At 61.2% G+C, this 24800-nt stretch overlaps 4 protein-coding genes across 13 annotated transcripts; 1 reads left to right on the top strand and 3 right to left on the bottom strand.

Annotated features, from left to right (window-relative positions):
• Nucleotides 1–507: 507 nt before the first annotated feature.
• On the bottom strand, nt 508–8706 carry SYTL4 (synaptotagmin like 4). 3 transcript variants are annotated; one of them, XM_082771243.1, is made up of 17 exons: nt 8688–8706; nt 7526–7688; nt 7182–7397; nt 6558–6667; nt 6268–6382; nt 5984–6091; nt 5545–5674; nt 5366–5456; nt 5129–5232; nt 4937–5023; nt 4537–4715; nt 4223–4325; nt 3070–3231; nt 2298–2403; nt 1706–1805; nt 981–1189; nt 508–776 (listed from the first exon to the last, which is right to left on the bottom strand). In XM_082771243.1, exons 2-17 carry the CDS (start codon nt 7633–7635, stop codon nt 634–636), a joined length of 2073 nt encoding a protein of 690 aa, XP_082627369.1. In that variant the 5' UTR covers nt 7636–7688; nt 8688–8706; the 3' UTR covers nt 508–633. The 3 variants fall into 3 exon arrangements, with proteins under 3 accessions (XP_082627369.1, XP_082627367.1, XP_082627368.1); XM_082771241.1 differs by lacking the exon at nt 8688–8706 and adding an exon at nt 8505–8661; XM_082771242.1 differs by lacking the exon at nt 8688–8706 and adding an exon at nt 8442–8514.
• A 725-nt stretch (nt 8707–9431) lies between these two features.
• On the bottom strand, nt 9432–12513 carry TRMT12 (tRNA methyltransferase 12 homolog). 2 transcript variants are annotated; one of them, XM_082770827.1, is made up of 7 exons: nt 12297–12513; nt 12047–12209; nt 11760–11958; nt 11532–11682; nt 11342–11451; nt 10257–10414; nt 9432–10180 (listed from the first exon to the last, which is right to left on the bottom strand). In XM_082770827.1, the coding sequence occupies exons 1-7, from the start codon at nt 12365–12367 to the stop codon at nt 9716–9718; spliced, it is 1317 nt and encodes a 438-aa protein (XP_082626953.1). In that variant the 5' UTR covers nt 12368–12513; the 3' UTR covers nt 9432–9715. The 2 variants fall into 2 exon arrangements, with proteins under 2 accessions (XP_082626953.1, XP_082626952.1); XM_082770826.1 differs by having other exon boundaries at nt 9432–10186.
• A 55-nt stretch (nt 12514–12568) lies between these two features.
• On the top strand, nt 12569–19173 carry CSTF2 (cleavage stimulation factor subunit 2). Of its 4 annotated transcripts, none has more exons than XM_082770822.1 (15): nt 12569–12648; nt 12758–12836; nt 13156–13325; nt 13638–13774; nt 13904–14023; nt 14122–14265; nt 14382–14505; nt 14831–14893; nt 16241–16300; nt 16929–17070; nt 17434–17585; nt 17885–18162; nt 18316–18441; nt 18721–18846; nt 18976–19173. In XM_082770822.1, the coding sequence occupies exons 1-14, from the start codon at nt 12591–12593 to the stop codon at nt 18841–18843; spliced, it is 1776 nt and encodes a 591-aa protein (XP_082626948.1). In that variant the 5' UTR covers nt 12569–12590; the 3' UTR covers nt 18844–18846; nt 18976–19173. The 4 variants fall into 4 exon arrangements, with proteins under 4 accessions (XP_082626948.1, XP_082626949.1, XP_082626951.1 ...); XM_082770823.1 differs by having other exon boundaries at nt 18985–19173; XM_082770824.1 differs by lacking the exon at nt 16241–16300 and having other exon boundaries at nt 12570–12648.
• Nucleotides 19174–19930: 757 nt separating this feature from the next.
• Nucleotides 19931–24747, bottom strand: NOX1 (NADPH oxidase 1). Of its 4 annotated transcripts, XM_082770960.1 has the most exons (12): nt 23610–24747; nt 23111–23221; nt 22946–23030; nt 22719–22864; nt 22463–22644; nt 22066–22204; nt 21868–21960; nt 21484–21719; nt 21241–21403; nt 20942–21088; nt 20645–20769; nt 20290–20557 (listed from the first exon to the last, which is right to left on the bottom strand). In XM_082770960.1, the coding sequence occupies exons 1-12, from the start codon at nt 23769–23771 to the stop codon at nt 20431–20433; spliced, it is 1716 nt and encodes a 571-aa protein (XP_082627086.1). In that variant the 5' UTR covers nt 23772–24747; the 3' UTR covers nt 20290–20430. The 4 variants fall into 4 exon arrangements, with proteins under 4 accessions (XP_082627084.1, XP_082627083.1, XP_082627086.1 ...); XM_082770958.1 differs by having other exon boundaries at nt 19931–20557; nt 20645–21088; XM_082770959.1 differs by having other exon boundaries at nt 20290–20769.
• Nucleotides 24748–24800: the final 53 nt, after the last annotated feature.

The raw sequence follows: 24800 nt of genomic DNA on the forward strand, positions 1-24800 counted from the left end.
TGTATAAAAAATATCAGCGCTGGTAGAAAGAGTATTCCAGAGAGGCACGGGAAAACTCATCCTTCATGCAGGGACTGGGCAGCTGCCCCCAGTAAGCTGTGCTGTGCTGCCCCACATCCCCACAACCCTTCCCCATGCACAGCCCCACACACAGCCGCTGACCCTGCGCATCTTGTCCAGCATGGCCCCACTGCTGCTCCCCTCCAGCCCCAGCGCTGGGGCTCGAGCTGGGCTGCTCGCTACCACAGAGCCCCAGTGCCAGCAACTTCCTTGAGGAAGAGGGTGGAGAAGACAAAGAGGGAGCAGATTGTGAAACAGAGAGGGTGGGAGGAGGAAAAGAAGAAAAAAGAATAAAGAAACCCAACCACTCAAAGTGGTTTCAAAGCAGCGTGCCTGGGGGAAAGAAGGGAGGGCCCACCAGGACTCCAGTTCAGCCTGAAATTTGGTCCAAAGCTTACAACAAATGCAAAAACCTTTAAAGAGAAGCTAGGCCAAGACGATTTTCTGCCCAAGCCTGTTTAGAGAAGGTCATGTTTATTAAAATACAGGCGAAAAATAATTAAGTTTGGCTGTGCTGCAGCTCCAGAGCAGCCGTGCCAGCCCCAGGGTGAGGCCTGCTGCCTGTGCTGCTGCCTACGGCCTCAGCTTGGCCATGGTGGAACGGAGCTGGAGCGTGCCCTCCGCCCAGGAGCCCGGGTACTGGCACATCTTCTGCCACAGGTTCAGCTCCTCACCCGTGGAGTCCATCCAGTCCACAGCCTGCCCGTTGCTCATGCCTTGGAAAAAGGAGAGAGGGAGACGTTACAGACAGCCTCCGCGCAGGAGCGGCTTCCCTGCAGCAGAGGCAGCCCCCAGCAAAAGTGCTGGTCCTAAATCTGTGACAGGCTGTGTAGGGCCTCTCACACCACCACAGCAGCCTTCCTCACCCCCACACCCCTCTGCAGATTGCAACTCCTCCCGCCAGCCCCAGGGCTCCTCACCATTGCCCACACCCAGGCGGACGCCTCCAAGGAAGTCATTGCTGGACAGAGGTTCCCGGTCCCAGACAGTCAGCTCCAGGCAGATGTGCTGCAGGTCCTCGGGGTTGATACCGTTGTAGACGAAGGTGTGGTTGTAATGAGGGTTCAGGGTCTTCTTTACCACAGGCGTCTTCCTCTTGGAGGCCTTGTTTTTGTGTGGCAGGAGGTAGCTAGGGGAAGCAGCCCCGTTGGAGTTAGCAACACACACACGCAACTACCTCCACAGGTAGCCCAAGTCACAGCTGCCTGGCTGCTTGGTGACCTCAGGGAAGGCAATTTGATGGCAGCTTTTGGAGGAGCCAGTCCTGGCAGATAGCCCTGCTAGGCTGGGAAAAGAGCCAAGCCTGCAGGAAGAGCACAAGCACCTCCCCAGCTCAGGGGACCCCTCTGCGCAGCCTCCAGCCATGACAAACAGGCACGGGCCTCACAGACCCTGAGCAGCTCTTCTCAGCTGGCCCAAACCCAGGAACGTGTTCGCTACTGAAAACTCGTCTCTAGCAAGAGACGGGCAGACAGCGACTTTCAGGGTACAAGCACAGCCAGCACAGGGCAGTTAATAAAGAGACTTCCCTCCCCTGGATCTCAGCACCAGGTCCAGGAAGTGTCATGGGAGGCAGCCAGGGAGGGCAGTGCTTTCACTCATTATTTTCAGTATTTCACCCATTTCATCCAGTACCCACACTCACCCCTTCACAAAGCTGTCTGATGTCCCCCCAGATTTGGCAGCTGTGAGGTTCTTGGCTTCTTTGATCCAGACCTGGAGCTCACCACCTTCTCCTGTTTTGCCTGGAAAAACAAAAAACAAAACAAAACAGCAGAGCAAGATTTAACCAACTGTCACCACTGCTTCCCCCCCAGTGCAAAAGGTTCTGCAGAAGGACTTCCAGCTCAGAGGCAGGTACAGATCCCAGGGTGGTAACTCCTCCTGCCTCCTCCCTTGCTGGCCCTGACTGCCGAGACAAATAGCTCCATGTGGGACCTGAAAGTCCAGCCTGGACCAGGGACCAGCACTGGTGACAGTGGTCCAGTGTCAGGAAAGCACTGGAGCTGCTCAGGCAGCCTGAGGGCAGCCAGGTCTGCTGTGACCCAGAGCAGCCAGCAGCTCACAGGCATTTCAGACACCTCAAGTTGCACAACCCAACAAATCCACCCAGCTTGCCCGCCCACAGGCAGTTCCCAGAGGAGTGCAAGGTATCTGGAGCTGGGAATTCCCAGCACGTTGTAGGGGGCAGTGAACACCGCCAGGTTACACGAAGATGGTGGAGCTCCAGCACTCACCCTTTCTGCCACTGCCAGCCACAGGGTGCTTGGAGGATGGGATGTACTTCATGGAGACAACCAGCTCCCCCTTGTACTGGTGGAGGCCAGCAGCATCTGCCCCAGTCTGCAAAGAGGCAATGACCAGGTTACCACAGCACAAATGCCTGCAGGCCCTCTCCAGCAGTCACCAGCTCAGGCTAAGAGAGCAGCTCCTTTGGGATTATTCTGCTTTAACTGCATCCTTTAGGAAACCCCTTTTAGCTCAGCAGCCACTTGAGTCCTAGAGATGCAAAGGGCTGAGTCTGCATCGGGAGCTCATCAAGAGATCCAGGCTCCTGAATAAGTCCCAACAGCAAAAGCATCTGCTGTTGCCATCCAGCTGCACAACATCCTCTCACTGCACTGTTCTGCAGCCCACAACAGGATGCCGAGCCCAGTTTCCCCTATTTGTTTCCCTGAAGTTGGCTCCCATCCTTCCTTACTGGGGCAGGGAGGCAGGAAGAGCTGCAGTCTTGGAGCAAACAAGCAAACTGAATGAAAATACCTGACTGGGCAGAGAGACATCTGACTGCATCACACGGGATATACTGAGGAAAAGAGAAGCCAGGCTTAAGCCTAGATCAGCCTTTTTCACTCTGACAGCGCTGCTATCTGACCTGGGGTCTTTGTTTCTCCAAAGACTTGTTTAGGCACAAGCCATTCAGGAGCTTGACCAAGATGCCTGCACCCCCCTGCCCGCTCAGGGCCATCCTCACACGCAGGAATGACACGGAAGGGCTGTGGCAGGTACCTTGCCGTGCAGGGGCAGAAACTCCTCCCGGTGGCTGTCGAAGTTCCAGGAGTCCATGGGGATCTCCACCTCCCCCAGGAACGTGTTCCGGCCGAAACGATCGTGGTGCCAGACCGAGAACTGCAGCGTCCTTGCCAGCAGGAGGGACTTGTTGATCTCATACTGGGAAGAGAGGCAGCAAAGAGACAGGTGAGCCAGAAGCAGCCCCCAGACTGTGCTGAGCTCCCCCAGAACAGAGGGGGGAAAGCCTGCAGAAGACCCCGGGTGTAGGGCAGCAGTGCCAGCGTGCAGGTGGGCAGCCCTCAGAGCGCATCCAGGGCTCGTGGCACCCAGCCACCCCGCTCCTTCCCACCGCAGGGTTAGCTCTGCCAGTCCACCGAGCCTCAGGTGGTCAGAGCACAAGACCTCAGCAAACCTGGGGCTGGGGCAAGCTGAGCCACAAGAGCCTGGAAACCAAACCATGCTTTCCAGCTCCCACTTCCTTCCTGTCGGAGAGTGCCGGGACGCACCACCTCCTTTCAGCAGGGCTCGGGGAAGGGCCAGCCCTTCCCACCGCCCTGTGCCAGCCACAGCGGGGACCAGGAGCTAAAGGGCAGTGCTGAGTGCTTCTGCTGCTGGGGCCAGAACTGCCTTATCTCTGCCTCTGCAGCCGTGCTGCCCTCCGGCTTGCACAGCCAGGCTGCCATGCCCTGGTGGTAAGGAGCCTTCTCCAAGGGAAAGCCACGTCCATGGATAAGCACCCTCTGCCCTGGGGGATGGTGCAGGAGCCAGGAATGCTGGCTGTGAAGGACACGCACACATCTTCAGATGTGCCTCCACAGCACCCAAGGACAGGCACCACAGTGATACTACAGCAGTGACCCAGCCTGGAAATGTTTGCGTTTTTCCTTTTTTTTTTTTTTTTTTTCTCCCCAGCTTTCAGGGCACAACGTCTGTATGTAGAACACCCCCCACCAAGCCTCCACGTCAGGGTTTGGAGCCCACTCCCCCTCAGGGTTCCCCTTTTTGCCAGGGCTAGGAAAGCAGAACCACGGCAGAGGAGAACCCCTGAACCCCTTGTTGTGGTGCTGTTCAAGCTGCATCCCCAGGGGCTGAGCGTCTGCCTGGCCCCCGGCGGAGGGGAGCTGGTAGCCCCCAGCCCATCCCTGCTCACCTTCAGCAGCTCGTTGTACAGGGGGTTCACGGTGTTGCGTTTGATGGTCGTCTTGCGCTTCCCTTGCCGGGATTTGTCAGGCAGCAGGTAGGTCTTCACGTACCTGAGGGGAGCAGCAGGTGGAGTTCCTCACCCCCAAGCCCCCGTGGACAGCCCAGGCCTCCCAGCTCACCAAAAACCCCCACTTACAGCTCCCATCTCCCGTGGGCACCCCACGCCCTGCTGAGCACCACCAGCAGAGCCACGGGTCCCTGCAGCACCACCAGCCTGTCCCTCCCCAGCTCGCTGCCACTTTTTCCCCTCCCAGCACTCACGGGTTGGAGCGCTTCTTCGCCTCGTCCCCGTAGGCCAGCTGGCGACACTCCTTCACGTGGATGAACAAGGTCTGCGTTTTCAGCTCGTAGCTCAGGGAGAAGGAGATGCCCCCGGTGACCGTGATGTTCCCGAAGTCGCCGGCCTCGCTGTAGATGCTGACCATGCTCCCCAGCGTGCTCTGGAAGGCACGGCTGGCCTGAGCTGGGCAGCCTCATCATCCCCTATTTGTGCTCAGCAAGGGGATTTTTGACAGCTCTGCCACACAGCCCCTCTGCTAGCTCAAGACCAGCCCTTCCTGGCTGGGGACGGTCACTGAGTGCCCCACTAAGATGCAGGCTCCCTGGGAAACAGCTGGGAGCTCCCCCATTTTACAGGGCACAGCCAAGCCGCGGGACTCACCGAGGAGGTGCCGCTGCGCATGCTGCCCCGGGCCACCCTCTGGCGATGGATCTCCACCAGGTTATCGATGTCCTCCTCCTCCTCATCCTGCAACGAGAGAGAGACCGTCTGCATGGGAAGCAGCGGGGAGGCACATGAGCAGTGCAGCCAGCTCCACGCCTCAGCCAGCACCATCACCACTGAGGGTCTCACCAGCTCTGTGTTGAGGCCAGGGACCGACTTGCTCCTGTCTCCCAGGGTGCCGCCTTCACCCACAAAGTCTTCTGGGCGCAGGTCAATCACCGACTTGGTGTAATCTGCACGGGAGATGGGGAGATAAGACAAAAAGGCTGCAGGATTAGCACAGCCCTGCAGCTCCGTCACCGCGAGGAGCTGCCCAGACCTCGTGCACCCGCACCAAAGCCCCCCCGGGCTCCACATGGCTCTCACCCGCCGGTCTCACCACCCGCCGGGGGTTCTTCTTGAATAAGGCTGCATGCTCATCCGCCAACACGCTGCTGCGGCTTCCCACGGGAGCCTCCTAGGAGGGAGAAGCCCGGTGCAGAGCAGGGCAGAGGGGGCAGCGCAGGGCTCCCAGCCCTGAGCCCCGGCAGAGCAGCGGCACTCACCCGTCCATTGGAGGCAGAAAGCACGCTTCTGGAGGGGAGAGGGAGGGTCAGGCTGGCCACCGCGGGTCCTGCTGGTGCAGCAACCTGTTTGCCCTCTTTGACAGCAGCAGCTTTCTCCAGAGAGTTTCTCCTGCAGAGGACACAGAAAAGGTCTGTCTCGGGCCGGCACCTCAGCCAAAAGAAGCACGGCCAGGAAGCCAAGTTTTGGCTGGGAACTGCTCTCGCCACAAGCTCCGAAGAGCTGCATGAACAAGCCTGGAACAGTGCAGGGAGCAGAGGACCTGTCTGCCCAGTGCGAGGTTTCGGGCTGGCAAGAAGAGCCAGCATCTCCCTCCTCAAGCCAAGGCAGCGCACAGACAAAGACAGCCTTCAGATGCAGGTCCTCGTTCTCTGCCAGGCCAGCACTGCCACGGACAACCAGTCCCAGCCTTGCCCTTACCTGCCCCCAGCAGCACCAGGACCAGGTCTGTAGCCATCCAGGCTCATGTTTTCCATGGACTCTGTGTCACTCTTGCCGTCCCGAGGGTCTGAGGCATCAGGAAACAAACTGCAGACAAACGAAACCACAGGTACATCCCGTTTGGCGAGGAAGCTGGTCTGAGAGAGACCTTCAGAGCAGGGTGGCAGCTTCTCTCTCGTCCCCACAGCTGTCTCCCCTGCACCCGGATGGGCTATCAGTGACCCCTCCCCAAACACAGGGTCCTCAGAACAGCTCTTCCTCACCTGTGGGCCTTCCGCGGCTCCTGGGGGCTCTTCTGCCGGGGTGCAGAGATGTTCTTGGGATCACCGAGCTGTGCCTTCTGGAGGAGGGTTTGTCCCACGGTCTCCCTCTTGCTGGCTGAAAGCAGAGAGGACTCAGGAGGGGCACAGAAGCCCGCAGCCTCGAAGAGAGGCTCTTCCTGGCCAACCCCAATCTGGGCACAGGCCAGGGAAAGCTGGAGCATCCTGGAGGGACAGGCTGGGGAAGAAGGCATCGCTCCAACACCTGGTGGCACAGCACAGCCTCACCCTACCTGCAGACTTGTGCCGCAGAGACAGCCGCACGATGTCACTGCCCAGCCTGTTGGCGAAGCGGTTGACCCTCTGGTCGTAGAACCAGTCCCCTGTTGCCTTCTTCAGCTCCCTGCAGGGCAGAGGGGCAGTGAGGGGCCGTTCCCTGCATCCCACCGCACCCTTCAAGTGCCCGTGGTGCTGGGGACCAGCCAAGAGGAGCAAAGCCAGCGGGAGGCTGAGCAGAGACTGTGCCCCAGGGTAAATGATGGGCCAGCTGCACCATCAGGAAACACAGAGTGAGGGGGGGTTCTGTATGGCAGGTGAAGCAAAGGAGAGAGAGAGAAAAGTGGGCTGCATGTAACAAAGCACAGGCTGGAGTCACATAAAGGGGGGAAAGGAGCAGGGTGGGCACAAAGGAGACCCAAGAGCAGGGCATGGCCCAGTTCTCAATTGCCCAACCAAGGTTGCCCACCTTGAGCAGCCTGGGGAAGCTACAACAGGCAGCTACCCTGTGGTGGAGAAGACCAGGCTGAGAGCTGGACTACAGAAGGTGGCCAAGGGGCATCAAGTTGGGGTGACTGAGCAGAGGAAGGGGACAGAGCAGCACACGGAAGGTCCGTGCCAGCCGGTCCCTGGGTACTCACGCCTCCTTGGTGCAGACTTTGCAGCGCCAGGAGCTGTTGGGGCCATAGGATCGGCACTCCCGGCACACCAAGTGGTTGCAGCCCCGGCAGGTGTTGGCCTTGGGGCTGATGCGGCCCAGGCTCTGCTGGCAGCGGGCGCAGGTCCTCTCGCTGTAGCGCTGGCTGCTCCGCTTGGCCCCCTTGCGCCGGATCTCCAGCAGCTCATTCTTCAGGCGCCTGCTCAAACCAGGAGAGTCAGAGCTGCAGGAGGACCCCGAGACCGGCACAAAGCTCCCAGCCAGCCCCAGTCCTCGCCCCTCCAGCCACCCCCTGGGTGATCCCTGCCTGCCCAGACGCATCCCCACCTGATTCTCCTCTCCTCTGCTTTGCGGAGCTCCTCATCGCGCTGCAGGACCTGCAGGATCAAATCCTTCTCGACATCCGACAGGAAGGACAGGTCCACAGCCTCCGACATCACCTGGCCCAGCAATCGCTCGCCCTTGCCAGAAGGAGCTGGATGCGTCTGTGCTGGGGACAAAGCAAACCACACCGCGGGGTCACACCCCAACCCCACGTGGCACGGGCAGGACTCGCCGCCATCCCTGGGCTGGAGGCCACCCCCAGCCCCGATGGGCGCACTGTGGGGTCCCCAAACCAGCTGACACCCCCAGCCCACATCACCCTCCTGCTTGACCACGCAGGGCACGGCTCTCGAGCCTCCAGCTCTCCCCCCGTGATCCCCACCTGCACCCAGCACCCTGGGAGAGGGAAGAACAGAGCTCAGGGGCTGTGACCCACACCCCACGCACAAGCGGAGCAGCAGCGTGAAAAGCTGTTTGCCACCTCCCCGAGCAAAGCAGCCGGAGAGGAGAAGTGCGGGGAGAAGAGCCGCAGCAGCGGGACCCCTCCTGGAGACCCCGAAGCCGAGCAAGCCCCGTGCGGGCAGCAGAGCGCAGCGCAGCGCAGCGCCCGGGCGCGGTTTGCAGCCCGGCTGCAGGGCAGGGCCGTGCCGGGCCGTGCCGTGCCGGGCCGCCTGCTGCTCCCAGCTCTCCGCCCAGCGCCTCCGGCCCCGGCTGGCCGGGCAGAACGAGTTCCGCGGCTCTACGGCTCGGAGCCGGCCCGGCGGGGCTGCTCCCCGCATCCCCGGACCCCCCCCCAGCCCAGGGCTTCCAGCAGCGGAGCGAAAGCCAAGCTGGAGATTTAGGGGATGGAGAAAAGGGAAAGCGAGGCAGGGGGTACTTCCAGCGGTGTGCCGCCCCCCGGGAAAGCCGCCCCTCTTACCCGCTCGCACTCCCAGGAGCTGCGACCCCCCCGGCCCGGCCCCACGTCGCCCACCCCCGGTACCTGTTGCGGGTCCCGGCAGCGGGGACGGCCCCAACCTCCCCAGGCACCTGCGCGGCCCCGCCTGGCCCGGCCCCGGGGGGCGGCCCCCGGCTGCCCGCCCCTCGCCTCGCCGGGCTGTCCCCGAGCTGCCCCCGAGATGTCCCCGGGCTGTCCCCGGTTCCCAGCCCCGGTCCCGGGACGCACGGTGCAGGGGCTGCGCTCCTCCGGTCGCTGCCGTGCACCAAAGCTCCGGCAGGGCTGGGCAGAGCCGCCCCGCTTCGCCCCGGTGTTTGCAGGCGTGCCTGCTCGCAGCGCCGTCGGAAAGGCGGCTCCTCCCCAAGAGCACACACACGGAGCCATAAAGCCGCCGGCTGGGCTCCGGGGGAGGTGGGCGAGGGACGGGGAGGAGCGGCTGGCACGGCTCCTGGCCCCCCTCCCTGCATTCCCCTCGTCCCGGCAAGGGGCTGCATGGGAATGGGTGCTCTGGCAGGCGGCCAGTAGGGCCACCGTGGCTCCTGGACCCACTGGTGTAACTGGGAGCAGATGGGGCACAGCAAGGAGCGGGGCTGGGTGTGTGGGGACACAGCTCCTCGCCCTGCACCATAAAGGGGCGGTGGTAGGCGCCAGCATCACCAGGCAGGGCCCCCCACTTGCACCCATGTTTGCATTTTAACTGGACGCCAGCTAGAGATGTGGGAAACATTTTTATTTCTGAAAACAAACAAACAAAAAAAAAGTAAGAAGAAACTGAAATGAACAAACTTGTTTTCAGTAAAAAAAAAAAAAAAAAAAAGCATGCTGGTAAAGATAAGAATAGAGTCTGTACCTGATGCACTGAAACAAAGCCTAGCATGAATGCTGAGGTTTATTTGGTCCTGCAGCTTTCTTCCTTGTGAAAATGGGGCTGAAAGTGCCCCATGTGTCCAAAGCAAAAGCTACAGGTGCCAGTGTGATGCTCCTGCAGCAGCAGGTAGAGCTAGGATAGGATTCGAGTGCTCTCAGCCCCAGCTCAGCCCTATCCTCAGCCGTGACACAGCTCCTGTCCTGTGCAGCTCCTGCCTAACGAAGCTTGTGAGGGGCAGGGATGGCAGGGACCCAGCCCACTGCTTGTCCTGAGCTTGTGTTGCTTGTCCTGAGCTGGCACTCTGGAGACAACCATCACATCTCCCTGCCACCAACGCTGCCACCCCTGTTTCGCATGCCCTTGGGCCACGCCAAGGCCCCACAGCCAGCTAGGCAGGCAGTGCTGGACGGCACTCGAGGTCCAGCACGATGTGATGCACGTGTGGTGCGTAGGATTTCACTGCCTCAATGTGCAGGATGCTGGTCCGCCACGGCTGCCCGTGCAGCTCTTCCAGCAGCCCCTGTATCCGTGCCGCAGCGGCCTCAGCCCATCTCTGCCACTCTGGCCTGACCCTGGCTGCTGGCATCTCCTTCCCACCGCCTTCAGTCTCCTCGGGGCTCTGCATCTCCCGCTGTCCGTCCTCCCATTCTCCAGAGCTGCTGTCCCCTGGAGGTCTCTGCTCATTCCTTGGAACCGCAGGCTGCAGGCAGGATGGTGCGGGGAGAGCCTCCACGTTGTGGTGGATGTGGAGAACGCCTCCTGTGCCCTTCTTCAGGACACGGCAGGCCACAGGCCAGCCCTCCTCAGAACTGGGGATCAGCCCCAGGTTCACCCGGTCAGCTACGTCCTGCAGCTGCAGCTGGGAAGAGAAGGGTGGTGAGCAGGGACCACGAAGGAGAAGGATGCCGTGTCCAGGGGGTGCTGCTCACCTGCCTGTTGTCCCCGTGGTGGATGTGGCAGCGGTCCTGCACGCCGTTCAGTGCCAGGTTCCTCCGCAGGGCCTCCACGGCATGGTGGTTCCACTCGCAGGCGTGGACGAAGGCAGCCGCTGCGTGAACCAGGTAGGGCAGTGTGAAATAGCCGATCCCTGGGGGCAGAAGAGGTGGCAGCAGCAGTGGGCACGGTGCAGGTGTCTCCTGAGCTCTGCACTCCTCCCTGGAGGCAGGTCAGGATGCGGATTACTGCCCCAGCTCTATGCATCTGCTTCTTGGGTTGGAACAAACCTAGACACTGGGGAAATGCTCACAAAATGGAATTTTGTTTCTCCCTCATCCTTGTAAAAGCAAAATCCATCTTGAAAAATGTTTACAGAGGAACTTATTTTATGTTCAGTCTTTACCCACTGGTTCGAGACCTACCCTGTCCTGCTCTGTTTCCAGCCTATGTAAAAAGTGTCAAGACCAACATTTATTTTAATTAACCAAGAGCAGCTTTGTGAGCGCCACATCCTTTCTCTGTGAGACAGACTGGAAACACTAACTTCCCTAAGTACAAAACACAGCTCTTCACGCGCACAGAAGCCTGACACAATGTCCCCAGTCACCTTACAGCACAGGAACAGTCACACCATCTGCACACTTCAGTTATCACCAGCTTGTCATAGAAGCACATCGCACTCAATACAGTCAGATCATCAATGGGAGCTTTTCAGAAACAACATCCATGGTTCAAAAAGAGGGCAAATCTTCTCCCTGGATGCAAACAGTTCCTCTGACCAGCACTAACTACAGAGCAGCACTCTGTGGAGCCTGAGCACAAGGTCAGCTGGAGTGTACAAAGGCAACAGGGACACTGGAGAGACCACAGTGCCAGGTCACCCAAGGGTTTCCAGATGGGGCAGGAGCTCTAAGCCACATCCCAGAGTATTTTTCCAATCCAGGGCATTTTTCAATCCAGAATTCGTGATGGTTCACCTCCATCTGGATGCTATCAATACCTGCATCACCGCTCTCTGCCTGCTCTCCCCTGCAAGCCTGCCTTGCCAAACCTCCCTGCTGTCCCCGAGGGCTGGTACCTGCATAGAGATCCACCAGAACCTCCCCAGCGCACGGCAGCGAGGCCACCCGCAGCTTCTCCGTGATATTGCCCGGGGAGAACATGCACTTGGTCACGTCGAATGTATACCTACGGGGACACCACCAGCCTACTGACAGCAGCCCCTTCCCCGGAGCCGATGCAACACACTGCAGCATGCTCCTGCCTACCTGATGCCGTTGTCCACGTGCTCCACCCAGCCGTCCTGGCCCAGCAGCAGGGTGACACTCGGGGACCTCATCCCGCCTGGCAGCACCCGTCCTCGCCTGGCCAGGCGCTGGGCACCCAGAGCGGAGGCAACCGTCTCCCAGAGCGCTGGGCCTGCAACACAGCCGTGCTGGGAGAGGCCGGGCAGCTCTGTGAGCAGCAGCCACGCGAGCAAGCTTTGCTCCCCTTACCCAGCTTCGTCCACAGCGCAGCGCTGAAGCTGTCCTCGCTCAGCAGGACCAGGTCTCCGTGGCGCTGCCACGAGCGGGGCACGTTGTGCTCCAGCTCCTCCGACCAGCTCTCCCCCAAGCCCAGCGCCATCCTTCGCAGCTCGCCGCGCAGCTTCTGGGCGGGCGTCCGCACGCTGGCCGCCTTGGAGGGGATGGGGCTCTGCGGGTGGGACGTGGACAAGGAAAAATGCCACAAATCCTTCACTGCTACCACCAGCGGCATGAGCCCGTGTGCGGGCAGCACCCACCTGGATGCGGAGCAGCCTGCAGGGCAGCTCCAGGGCCCCGCTCTCCTGCAGCTCCCGCAGCCGCTGCTCCGCCACCTCCAGCACCGGCAGGGCCACGCTGCCCCCCGCCACCTCCTGCAGCCGGTACCGCGCATCCAGCAGCCGCTCCTCTTCCAAATGCCGCCTGCAAGGCCGAGGCCACCTCAAGCACCTCTCCCCCGTGGGGCACAGCAGTGGCTTTGATGCCCGGGGCCACCCTTTGCGGGCTCACCTCAGCCGCTGTGCGAAGCGCGGCTCCGTGACCAGCGCCAGGACGGAGCCACCTCGCTCCAGGGCGGCCATGGGGGCGGCGGGGACGTTGGGGACAGCGCCTGCGAGGACCCGAGGGACCCCGCGGAGCCTACACGGGGGGCATGAGGGGGCATCCAGCTCGTAGGGCAGCGGGGGGACCGCGCTGTGGCCGGGCTCCGTTTCTCCCCGGAGCGCCTTCCCGGAGCACGGCGCCGCCGCCGCCGCCTCCTCCGTGGGGCCCGGCGGAAGCGGGGGGCGGCGCTGTGCGGGCGGCATGGCGGGGCTGGCGGTGCGGGACCCGGCCGTGGACCGCTCCCTGCGCTCGGTTTTCGGTGAGGGGTGGCGGGGCTGGGCTCCTCGGGGAGCCACGGGGAGGTGTGCGGGGGGGGGGGGGGGGGGCGCCGGGGCTGAGAGGCAGCGTTTCTGTGTCTGTGTCCGCAGTGGGGAACATCCCGTACGAGGCCACCGAGGAGCAGCTGAAGGACATCTTCTCCGAGGTCGGGCCCGTGGTCAGCTTCAGGTGAGGCGCTGGAGGGGTCTGGGCTGCAAACGGCTGTGGATGAGGGGCTCGGGGGCAGCTGGAGCCCCGCAGGGACAGGCAGGGAGCCGGAGGTGCCCCGGGAGGCACAGCACTGCAGCTGGGGGCTGTCCTGGCAGCACCCATGGGCCTGCACCCAGGAGGTGCTTTGGGTCGGGCTGAGGGTCTGCTGGCACACACCCTGAGCTGTCCCAGCCACCTTTATGCTGCTCCCAGGGCTCCTGCGTGGCTTATCCTGACAGCCGGGCTCTGTGCCTGTGCCACCCGTAGCGCTGACGCTTCTCTCCCCCTCGCTGCGCAGGTTGGTGTATGACAGGGAGACGGGAAAGCCGAAGGGCTATGGCTTCTGCGAGTACCAAGACCAGGAGACGGCCCTCAGCGCCATGCGGAACCTCAACGGGCGAGAGTTCAGCGGGAGGGCCCTGCGTGTCGACAACGCGGCCAGCGAGAAGAACAAGGAGGAGCTGAAGAGTGAGTCTCAATTTGGTAGCGGAGAGAACTGGTGTTGCGCTGGCTCTGGCCTTTTTGGTGTTACAGTAGGTGCCTGTTCCGTGAGTCTGGTGAAGGGGGAGCCTGGTGGAGCCGACATGCTCCAAGCAACTGTGCAAGCAGCTTTGCCAGAGGGGTGCTGGGGCTGAGCTGGGTTTTCTGTTTCCTCCATGTTCTGCCTGTTTTTGCTGCCTCTTCTTAATGGCATGGCACTTCCCTTCTGGTGTACAGACAGTTAAAGATAGTTCATGTTGTTGTGTGAGGTCACAGCTTCTATCCCAAACTGTGTTGCAGGCTTGGGTACCGGTGCACCCATCATAGAGTCACCCTATGGGGACCCTGTCAATCCTGAAGATGCTCCCGAGTCCATCAGCCGAGCGGTTGCCAGCCTGCCACCCGAGCAGATGTTTGAGCTGATGAAGCAGATGAAGGTGAGTGAAGGGGAGGGCTGCGCTCCCTGCTTTCTGCCTGAGCTCAGCACCTTCTATCACAGCTGCCCATGCCCTCGCGACCTATGTCGTGCCTTGTCAGAGCTGTGATCTGTGTGTGTGTATCCTCAGTTGTGCGTCCAGAACAGCCCCCAGGAAGCCAGGAACATGCTGCTGCAGAACCCCCAGCTGGCTTACGCCCTGCTGCAGGCCCAGGTGGTAATGAGGATCGTCGACCCGGAGATCGCACTGGTTTGTCCCTTGCTGCCTCTTCTGGGGCCGGTAGGATATTGGTGGTAGCCTGTTGCAGGGGGTGGAAGAAGACTCCTTTCTCCTCCTTCTGCTCCTAGAAAATCCTGCATCGCCAGACCAGTGTTCCTCCTCTGATCCCAGGCAACCAGCAGCCAGTGCCAGGACCTGGGCCGGGACCAGGGCCGGGGCCGAATGCCCAGCTGAACCCCCAGAATACCCCATCGTCCCAGCCTCAGCCCATAGTAAGAGCCTCTAAGATGCTGGAAGTGACAGGCATTGCCAGCACTGGCTTTCCCAGCTGGGCTGCGTGTGCCTGGGTGACAGGGCTTTGCTGAGGCCTGCTTTCTCTCCCGGGCAGGGTGGCATGCACGTCAACGGCGCTCCCCCTCTGATGCAGCCGCCTATGCAGGGAGGAGTGCCAGCACCAGGACAGATGGCAGCTGCTGTGCAGGGCCCTGGCCCTGGCCCCATGGCTCCAGGAGGTGAGTGCGTGGTGTTGGGCTGAACGGTGCCTGGGCTGCCCCGGGCAGGCGGGTCCTACAGACGGCCCCCCTGTACCTTCCCGTGACCGGAGGGCTTGGCCCTGTGGGAGCATTTGTCCTCCCGTGGCTGTGGACTGTGGTTGTGGCTGCTGCCAGCAGCAAGTCAGAAAGTTGGCTTATCTCCGTGGGGAACCAACAGCAAGAAAATAAGCTTCCGGATGCTACCCCAGGATCTGGGAGGGGGTAGGTATTTGGGGCCGAAGGAATTGGTCGGCTGTGCAGGGACAGCCAAGGAGGGATCTGACCCGTGCCTTTTCCCTCTCAGGTGGGCTGCAGCCGCAGGTCGGGATACCAGGAGGAGGGCCTGTGCCCTTGGAGCGTGGACAAGGTAAAACAGAGGTTAAGTTCTTGCTGTGTGTCATGAGAGCCTCGCTCCAGCCGGGGCCCAGGCTACAGGTACTGAGCAGTGCTGCACCAGGAGAGCCCCTGCCTGCAGCCTTGTTTGGAGATGGGGCAGCTCCTGTAGCACTGGGCCACGTCTGGGTTTGTTCACTTAGGCGCAAGGCTGTGGTAATGGCTCTCCTGCTTCCAGGGCTCCAGCCCATGCACCAGTTTGTTCCCAGCTTGTTTTGCACTGCGTTGTGCAGACATGTCCTGGAAACCAGGAGAGCTGCCAGTCCCCACAGAGCCCCAGAGGGTGGGTTGTGCCTGTGTTTTCTGTCTCTCTTTGAGCCCGCATCTGTCCCTGTGCTTGTGCAGGCAGGCAGAGCTTGCTCTTCTCCAGTCCCTGTCCTTCTTTGCTGCCTGGGTGCTGGGAAGCAGCTGTGCTGCCGCGGTGTCTGCCCGTGTCTCCCTGTGCTCTCCGTGCCGTGCCCAGCAGAGGGAGCCGAATCTTTGCTTTTGCTTGTGATAGTGAGTGCAAGGCTTGGCAGGGAATTTTGCAGCGAGCAGTTGCTTGGCCCTTCCTCCCTCCCTCCCTCTGCAGGCACGGTCTGTGCAGCCCAGCCCTGGAGCCGGATTCCTTTCCGTTCCACAAATTGCATGGCTGCCCCATCAAGCCATGTGCCGAGGGTAGCACAAACAAGGCAAGGCGTTCCTGTTCTTCCAGTAGTAAGGCATGCAGGGAGCGAACACCTCTCGCCTAGATTTGTATCTTAGGCCTTGTTTCAGGAAGGTGGCGAACCTGTTCTGAGATCCTCCAGCCTCAGACATCTTTAGGGCAGCTGCCTGCCGTTTTTTCGCGGGGTGAACACCATCTTCCTGAGAGCGGTCCTGTAATTCCTGGCAGTTTTGCTGGTACCCAGAAGGTTTCGAAGAGCAGGCAGAAAGCTGGTGCTGAGGAGCGCCGTGGGGAGCTGTGGGCAGGAGCTGACTCACGGCGCTGTGGGGCACAGCGTGGCCCTGCAGCTGTGCTGATCTCTCTTGGCAGGGCGCTTCGCTCTCCTGCCCTGCGTGCTCACATGGTGAGCGAGGGAAAGCTGTGCCCAGTCCGGCACGCTGCCGAGCTGGCTGCCGTGCCCACGATGACAGCGGTGGCGTTAGTGGAAGAGGCTGATACAGCCAGATGGGCAGCAGGCAGCATCTTCTCGATGGGCGTCCTGGGGGACGCCAGGGAGCGGAGGTGATTCAGCAGGCCCCCGCAGGCTGAGGCAGCGCTGTCCCCGAGGCTGAGTGCATGTGTGCATACACTATTTACGTGTCTGCTCTTCTCCCTCTTTTCCTGCTGCTTGCCCAGGGAACCTTCAGCTTTCGCCCGTGGGACCTGCCAGGCCTGCGTCTATCGAACGCGTTCAAGGTATCCCGGCACTTGCCAGCTCCCCGCTGTCGTGGAGCTCGTTATGGGGTGTGCAGAGAGCAGCTGTCACCCCGCTGTGCTGAGGGCCGGGGACTGGCATACCCTTCTGTGTAGTCTGGCAGAGTTAGGAGGAGGCAGGATCTTCTCCAGGGGCAGAGAACGCACTAGTGCTGTGCACGGAGAGTCACCAGTGGAAAAGAGAGCCTGCTTGGAGAAGGTCTTCACCTAGGATCCAGCCCCCTCTGACACCTTACTGCCAGGAGCCTTCCAAGTCTTGCTTTGCTCCTGGCCCCACATCAGCACGGCGTTGATGCCCGCACTCATAGGGATCACCACGGGGGCACCCACACTCAGTTTGGCCACCTGGTGCTGTAAGGAGCCTGAGGTAGAACCAGAGAGGGAGAGAAAGGAATGAAACAAGCACCTAGGGAAAGGGGTTTTGAGCATCTAGGGAAAGGGCTCTGGCCTTGTGCAAGGGGCTGCTCCCCCGGCAGTCCATACAGCACATCTGCCTGTGCCGGGAAGCAGGGAAGCTGTCCACATCCCAGCCCCGAGGGTGCTGGGGGACAGTCTGAGCAGAGCACTGGTTGTGCAGATCCTCACAAGTTCTTGTGTGTCTTCCTGGCAGTGCCCATGCCAGATCCGAGGGCCCCCATGCAGCGTGGACCTCTACCTGCTAGTGGCCCGCCGCCGCGAGGCCTTTTGGGAGATGCCCCGAATGACCCTCGCGGAGGGACGCTGCTCTCAGTCACTGGAGAAGTGGAGCCCAGGTGAGGGGAGAGGGAAGGAGAAGAGCCCTTCGCACTGCCCCCTGCCCAAGGGTGACCTCTTGCTGAGGACAGGGATGGCTTGAGCCTTCCGGGAGTCACAGCTGCCCGCTCGGAGGCCTGTGTGCTGCTGACCACAGGGGCCAGCCCCCTTTCCCCGGGGATGGGACATCCCCAGGGTGATGCCAGCAGCCCTGTGACATGGGACTGACAGCACTCGTCCCCGTGCCAGCCTCGCCCTCCTCCCCTGCGGCCGGCTTTGGGAGCAATCCAGCGCTCTGCCCAGACCGTGCCAAGCCAGTGTCTGATTCACACTCTCGCTTTTTCTCTTCCTCCTGCTTTGCTCTCCTCGTCTCTCTGCGCCAGAGGTTACCTTGGGCCGCCCCACCAAGGAGCCCCTATGCACCACATGCCGGGCCACGACAGCCGTGGCCCCCCCCATGAGATGAGGGGGGGACCCATGGGAGAACCCCGACCACTGATGGGAGAGCCGCGGGGGCCCTTGATGGATGCTCGAGGTGAGAGAGGGGGCATGAAACAACGGGTGGCTGAAAGCAAACAGCTGAGGGGGCAGAGTGGAGCCCGCTGCCTCAACGCAGGACATAGGAAGGGGATTTGGGCAGTGAAATTACCCCAAGGCAAGGAGGAAGAGTCCCACAGAGCAAGGGACTTCCTCCAGGCATGCCTCCTTTGTCCCTGGCCCTGCATTTTCCTGGCATTTGCTAAACCCCCTGGCTGAGGAGGCAGCGGGCTCGCTCCCACCCCACCTCCCCCAGCGCTGCTCCCTTCTACAGCTTGCCTTGTCTTTCCCCTGCAGTTGGAAGGGATCCCCGAGGGCTGGAGCCGCGAGGATTGGAGCCACGGGGGCTGGAGCCCCGGGTGATGGAGGCGCGAGGCCTGGAGGCACGAGGCCTGGAGCCGCGGGTCCTGGAGCCACGAGTGCTGGAAGCCAGGGCCATGGAGGCCAGGGTCATGGAGCCCCGTGGCCTGGAGCCTCGCGGGCCTGGTCCCAACCCACGTGGCCCAATGCCTGGGGGGATCCAGGGTCCTGGACCGCTTAATATGGGAGCCAGTGGCCCACAGGGGCCCCGCCAGGTACTGCAACACCTCTGCTTGGCTGATGGGGCACCCGCAGCGTCTCACGGGTTGGGGCTGGCTGTGTGGGCACCTGTCTGATCGTTTCCTCTGTGTTCTTGTAGTTGTTGAGCTGAGCCCAGCGACCCCTCAGTCGTTTTCTTGTGCCCACAGGTTCCTAACATGGCAGGGGCAGGCATGCAAGGAGGAGGCATTCCTGGAGCAGGGGTCCAGGGAGCTGGTCAGCCGGGAGGCTTTAGTCCTGGACAGAGCCAGGTCACCCCCCAGGATCATGAGAAGGTGAGTGGGCAGTTGGGAAGGGATGAGACGCTGGGGACAGCACTTTCTGCGTGCCTTACCACATCAGAGGACCGCCGTGCCTCAGGGAGTTTGTGCTCCAGAGGTGCCAATCCTGCCACGTTTAGAGCAGGTGGTTATTTTACCCTGCTCTGCTCGGAGCCTGGGCAGCTTGCAAGTCCTGCTGCAGAGGAAACTCTGTCCTTCCAGCATCCACCTCCTGGCTATGGTAACCCATAGCTGCTCAGGCAGAGCACCTCTGATTCTCCCTTCTCCCCACAGGCAGCCCTGATCATGCAGGTTCTGCAGCTGACAGCAGACCAGATCGCCATGCTGCCCCCAGAGCAGCGCCAAAGCATCCTTATTCTAAAGGAGCAAATCCAGAAATCCACGGGGGCACCCTAACAGGTGACATCCTTAACCCTGCTGCAGCCTGTGCCTGCTCTCCTTCAGTAAATCAGGGAGCTGCTCAGTACGGGGCTGCCCTGCCTTTCCCCTCCGTGCGACGGCTCACGCCCATCCCTCTCCTTCTTGCAGGCCTGGCAGGTGCGTGGTGGAGATGCCATCTGCCTGGACATGGAAGGTGCTCCATGGCGGCTGCTTCCCGTTGTTGTCCAAGTTGATGCTGCGTTTTCGGAGACGTTCCTCTTTGCTACCCAGTGTTTTCCCTCCCATCCGTCCCTTTTTCTGTGTGTATATTTTATGATGTTTGGAATAAAGTGGGAGGAGGGTTTGAGTAAAGCCATGTCTCAGGCTGCCTTGTATGGTCATGGAGGCAAGGGGAGGACTGCTGGGAACAGTCTGACCTGGCTCCAGGCTAGTCCAGACCACTCTTTTCCCAGCAATAGGGCCAGAAATACTCTTGGGATTTATTATATGTTTGCTAGGAATACGGTAGAAAACATCGGCCTGCAGGAAGCTGAAGTTGTCACCTGGGGAGACTGATGGGAGACCAGGCGTGGGTAACAAGTGCTGGAGGCAAATTCCGTCTGCCTTCCTGAGCGCTTCTTTGCAGCAAAGGTACTGTCTCGTTGTGTTTCCCTGCTGGAAGATGACTTGCCATCGAACCAGGCAAGCAGACTGCAGGGAGGAGGTGTCTGGCTGATGAAGGCAGCCCGCGGGCCCAAGGACAGAGCAGTGAGTGTCCCGTGGCACGGGCTGAGCACCCTGCTGTAGAGCTCAGCTTTCTGTTCCTGCCAGTGAGGGCAGGAGGGCTCCATATCCGATTGCTGTATCGCTTACCATACCTGCCTGCTCCACGAGGGTGCTTTTTCCCTCCTCTCTGCATGTGCTCGAGCAGAATTTGTCCTTGCATTTAAAGTCTGGCTGCACTGGTTTGTGGATGGTGCAAGCTTGGCTCGCTGGTACTGCTCAGCTCCTGTGGAGGAAGAGGGCTGGCAGGCAGGCAGCCCCAACATCCTACACTTTACCCCATAAGGTTTATTACAAACCCTGCCTTTTTATGGCAGCCCTGTATGAAGGGCACCCACTCTTTGCCCCCCTTTACCTGCACAGACTGAGCCACCACCTGTGGCTTTTACTGCAAAGGAAAGCAAGTTTAATTTACCAGTGTAGGGAAAGGACTGTTCAAGCCCCGAGGGGCAGGTGTGGTCCCCGGTGCCTGCTCGGCGTGTCCATCTCCCACCCGCTCTGCCCAGCCCGCTGGGCGCTCCCCCTGCCTCTGGCTGGTGTGCGAGCCCTTGTGCTGCCCCAGTGTCACCATCACAACGTGTCTCTGGTTTCCACGTGGGCTGTGCTGTGCGCTGGGCTCCTTCCCCTCACAGGAACCCTTTGTAGGTTGGGTCAAGAAGGCAGCAGTCCTGGAACCTGGAGTTTGTCCTTGTGAGGGAGGACCTTGCTGTCTTGCCTGGTTTCAGTGCGTGTGTTTTTCGGCTGATGCTCGTCCCTGCTCAGGCAGACTCGCTCCAAAAAGAGATGCAAGAGCAGCAGGCTGTCTGTTCTCCAATGGCTGCGGTCCCAGCCCGGCTCCACTTAGAAGTTCTCCTTGTTGAAGTAGAATTTGACCTTTCTGGGGTCCAGGCTGGAGTGCTGGTGACAAGATCTCTGCAGGTCCTTTGCCAACGCCCCCGGCCCGCACAGGAAGACACCGACCACCGACCTGCATGCAGCGAGGGGCTGTGGGTGCTGGGGAGGAGGGGAGGCCTCCAAACACCAGCACCCCAAGCGCCCACGTCCCAGCTCTGACCTGGGGTGTGCCGTGGCCACTGCTGAAAACTCGGCGTTCCACATGGGCCGCCCGAAGATGGTTTTGTGTCTCAGGCCCGTCACCGTGTCCGTGGCAGTGTCGTAGTGGAGCGCCGCGTTGTTGGCCTGCACGGAGCGGGGAGGGTGAGGACACCAACCACCAGCAGCCCGCCCGCAAGTCCCTTCCCCTGGAGGAGCACCAAATGCCTGGGAGGCGAAGCCTTTCCCTGCCTTTCCTCCTGGGCTCAGCTACAAGGCGTCCCCCCCTTGTTGTCATGCCCACCCACAGCCAACTCACGATGCTGGTGTCCCAGCCGGTGAGGAAGAGCCGGTAGGTGAGGAAGTCTGCCTTGCCCGACTCGACCATCTTCTGCTCCAGCGAGGCGAGCAGGTCGTTGAACCAGGCGAAGGCACCCGTGTCCCGGCAGAGCCAGTAGAAGTAAATCTGGGATGCGATGGCACAGGGAAGCAGCGTTACTCAAGGTGGAGCGGAGCAGGAGCAGGGGAAGGACGTGATGCTGGGGAAGTTCCCCTTCCAAGCACTTCTGAGCTTGGAGAAACCCATGGGCTGGGGCCAGCTGGTCCTGCAGCCGGTACCTTCTTGGTCTTGAGGGTCTGGTCAGCCTGCTGGAACTTGTACCAGATGGACTTCAGGATGGAGGCGAAGGGGGTGACACCGATGCCTGCTCCCACCAGCATGGCCACCTCGTACTGGAACACGTCTTCGCTGGCCGTGCCAAAGGGGCCGTCCACCTCAATCCTGGCCAAGGGAGGGCCGGGGTGAGAGGCACGGCCTCCCCGAACCCTTGGGATGGTCCATGGGGGAGCTCCCCAGCCTACCTGGGCATCTCCGGCTTCTGCTGCTGGAAGGTGTCAATGATGCGCTCTGTCCAGTCCCCCGCTGCCCGGATGTGGATGGAGAAGAAATCCTCCTCGGGCGCCGAGGTGAGGGTGAAGGGGTGCCACTCCAGGAGGGAGATGGCGGGGCAGTTGACGAAGATGTACTGCCCCACCTCCATGCGGAAGCCCTTCTTCTGCATCTGCAGCTCCAGCACTCTGGCAGGGTGCATGATCACCTGGGGGGCAGGGAGCAGGGCTCAGCACCCAACCTGTCCCCGTCACCTGGGCTTTGGCAGCGGCCCCTGCCCCTGCTCACCTCTGTGCAGCCACCCCAGCGAGGGCTGCAGCACCGTCTCCTCCCTCCCTGGCTCCAGCACCACCTACCTTGGTGACCACCACCTTCTGCCGCGCACGCCAGACCCGCAGGATCCGTTCAAATACGTAGAGGATGACGGGAGCCAGAACCCATTTCCAGGACTGTAGGATGGAGGAGAGCAAAGGGCTGGAGCATCCTGGACTCTGCACTCCTACTAAGGGAGCCGGGCACCCCGCAGCCCCAATCCCATCCCGCCGCTGCCCTACCTCTGCAGGGATGCTGCTGAACTCGGGGTTTTTGCAGCAGACGTGCCTGCACTCCTCGTGCTTCTGTACCAGGTACTCGGCACAGCGCCGTGGGTGCACCTCCTCCATGCTGTCCTCTGTCTGCCCGCGCACCAGCCCGCTGCAGGGAGGCAGGGGGTGAGCGCAGGGACCCTCTCCCACCCCAGTCATGGGCTGCATGGGGCCAGCTGGCCTTAAGCTAGCTGAGGCTTGCAACCCCCCTTGCATGGCGATCTCACCACCCTGCTGCACCCCATCCAGCGCTGCACCAGCCTCCTGAGGCAGCCAAGGCCACCCCAGCCCCCCAGGCAGCTATTTATGGCCACTGCCCCTTGCTATGCTGCCTGCTGCTGTTTTGGGAGCATTTTGGGAGCCTTACGCAATGCCGTGGATGACGAGGCCAGCAAAGTAGACGATGAAGAGGTGGTGTGTGTACCAGAAAACCTCAAAGTAGTTCCTCCGGATGAACTCGGTGGAGGACGTGACCATGAGGATGAGCGCCAGTGTGATGATGACCCCGGTCAGCCCCGGGATGGTGGTGAAGGCCACGTACTCCACGGTCTGCAGGGGTGGCAGAGGGACGGGGTGAGCGAGGGCACGGGACAGGGGGCTCCTGGCAGCGGACCGGCGCTCACCGTCTGGTTGGAGTGGATGGGGTTGAGCCACTTGTTGCTGTTCTTCAGGTGCATCTTGGAGAGGATGGCAGCGAGGCTGCCGTCGGTGGCTTGCTGGCTGTCGTTGTAGCGCTCCAGGTTGAAGAGGTGGGCGATGGTGTGCACGGCTGGGAGGGGGACAGGCGGTCACCCGCTGCCCTCAGCCCCGCGGTGCTCGGAGGGGACGCGGGGCAGGGGCAGGACGGTACCTGTGAACAGGGCCAGCGCGTAGGCCACCAGCTTGTGGAAGGTGAGGTTGTGGTCGAGCTGCTTCCGCAGCGTTCGCCTGCAGCACTGCAAGGAGAGACAGCGGGGTTGGGGCAGGGACGGGGACAGGGACGGCCACGCAGCGGGGCTGCCTGCAGGGCACTCACCGAGCAGGTCCCACGGAGGAAGGAGAGCAGGTTGCGGCAGACGGGCAGCAGGATCAGCATGCTGTTGAAGTTGAGGCACTTGGCCGATGCCCGGGCCCACGCCAAGGCAGACTGGGGAGAGGGGAGGTGTGGATGGGGTGAGCGTCACTGTGCCTCGGGCACGGTGCGTCCACCTACAGCCTTGGTGCCCCGTGCTGGGCAAAGTCATGGTGGGATGGGATGGGATGGGATGGGATGGGATGGGATGGGATGGGGCTGGGCCAAGTGATGTCGAGCTGGGACCAAGCGATCCTGGGCTGGGGCTGGGGGATGCAGGGTGCAGGATGGGTACTGGTACAGAGTGATGCTGGGCTGGGAGCAGGGATCAAGGCAGGGACTGGGATGGAGCAATGGTAGAGGATAGGATAAGGAAGAGTTTTGGGGTGCTACAGCCCCTGCCCCGCTACAGCCCAGCCAGGAGGGCTCTGGGACAGGCAGGGTGCTGCCGGGAGCACCTTACCCCAAGGATGGCCCTGGTGTAGAAGTACCGCTCATCCTGGTCGAAGAACAGAAAGTAGTACGTGAAGAGGAAGACGTTGATGCCCAGCCACGCTGCCTGCAGGGGGAAGCCAAGGGCTTGTGAGGGACCCTGGCCCCAGGACCCCCTCACGCTGCAGCACATGGGTGCCGGCACAGACGGAGGACGTCAGGACTGCGTCCCGTCCCGCTTCCTTATGGTGATTGCTGCATCAGCATGGAATCGATGGGACGGGGGAGCGAAGGTGAGGAGAGGTGCGGGAAGTCTTGCAAAATAACTGTCTTGTCACCCACATCCTTGTGCATCACCCTCACACGGGGAATGAGGAAAGACTGATAAAGGAAATATCTGCATGGCGTGGGGCTGTTGCGAGTGGGAAGGGCCCAGGGCAGGCACTGAGGGTGGCAGGGACTGAGCGGGAAAGGGCCGGGAGGAGGAAATGTTGCAGGAACTCATCTGCCCTGGTCCCACAGTGCTGCTGTCCCTGTGGCAAAGCCCTGCTCCGCTGTGCCAGTCTCCGTATGGCACTGGAGCTGGGCTATTTCACGTTGGTAAATTTTTGCAGAGCTCCCACAGCTACTCTGCCTTGGGTTCAGTTTTCGTTTAACACTTTTAAAAAAGCAAATAACCCAATTTTCTGTAAACCCTCCCCCCATCTTTTTCCCAAGTATTTGCAGCTGGCTGTTGTGGCGGCAGCGCTGTGGATGCTCCAGCTCCTCGGGCACCGTGCAGCGCAGCACCAGGGGATTTTCCTGTTGGCTGCAGGCTCCCAGCCCCAGTAAGGGCTCGTGTGGGAGGTTCCCACTCTCACATGGGAAGAAAATGCAAATGGAAGTCTCCCCGGTCAAAGCAGCTGAGAAAAGCAGCGGGATTTTTAATTCTCACTCTTCTCTGCTTGTGAGTTTTGGGGGAACACCTCAGGGAAGGGTGCTCTGCCTCCCCACCCTGCTGTAGGGCTTTGATGATTTTTGGCATTTGGGCTGCGACTGGGAAGAGGCGGCCAAGACCTAAAGAACCCCTGCGGGCTTCACCCCGCACCCTGAGCACCAGGACCCACCTTTCCTTTCATTCCCGGTTTCCTTCATATGGGACCCACAGCCACCGCTCCGCCACCCTCGGGACCGCGCACAAACTGAGGGGATATTTGTTCCTCCGTGGCTGACAGACCGAGCC

This window comes from Aythya marila, assembly GCF_965140915.1.
Source record: "Aythya marila genome assembly, chromosome: 13".
Lineage (NCBI taxonomy): Eukaryota > Metazoa > Chordata > Aves > Anseriformes > Anatidae > Aythya > Aythya marila.

Bases quoted from the DNA above. Each gene is read 5' to 3' on its own strand.
- SYTL4 (XM_082771243.1), bottom strand. From the start codon at position 7,635: ATGTCGGAGGCTGTGGACCTGTCCTTCCTGTCGGATGTCGAGAAGGAT. The intron at 5,024-5,128 runs GTGAGACCCTCA...CTCTCGTTGCAG, and splicing joins CTGGCCTCAACACAGAGCTG to GATGAGGAGGAGGAGGACAT. The intron at 4,716-4,936 runs GTGAGTCCCGCG...CGTGCCTTCCAG, and splicing joins TGCGCAGCGGCACCTCCTCG to AGCACGCTGGGGAGCATGGT.
- NOX1 (XM_082770957.1), bottom strand. From the start codon at position 23,771: ATGTGCTGCAGCGTGAGGGGGTCCTGGGGCCAGGGTCCCTCACAAGCC. The intron at 21,961-22,065 runs GTAGGGCAGCGG...TCCATCCTACAG, and splicing joins TCAGCAGCATCCCTGCAGAG to TCCTGGAAATGGGTTCTGGC. The intron at 21,089-21,240 runs GTACCGGCTGCA...ATCGCATCCCAG, and splicing joins AGACCCTCAAGACCAAGAAG to ATTTACTTCTACTGGCTCTG.
- CSTF2 (XM_082770822.1), top strand. From the start codon at position 12,591: ATGGCGGGGCTGGCGGTGCGGGACCCGGCCGTGGACCGCTCCCTGCGC. The intron at 14,506-14,830 runs GTGAGTGCGTGG...TTTCCCTCTCAG, and splicing joins TGGCCCCATGGCTCCAGGAG to GTGGGCTGCAGCCGCAGGTC. The intron at 14,894-16,240 runs GTAAAACAGAGG...CTGCTTGCCCAG, and splicing joins GCCCTTGGAGCGTGGACAAG to GGAACCTTCAGCTTTCGCCC.
- TRMT12 (XM_082770826.1), bottom strand. From the start codon at position 12,367: ATGGCCGCCCTGGAGCGAGGTGGCTCCGTCCTGGCGCTGGTCACGGAG. The intron at 11,683-11,759 runs GTAAGGGGAGCA...GCTGTGTTGCAG, and splicing joins TGCGCTGTGGACGAAGCTGG to GCCCAGCGCTCTGGGAGACG. The intron at 11,452-11,531 runs GTAGGCAGGAGC...GTGTCCCCGTAG, and splicing joins CACGTGGACAACGGCATCAG to GTATACATTCGACGTGACCA.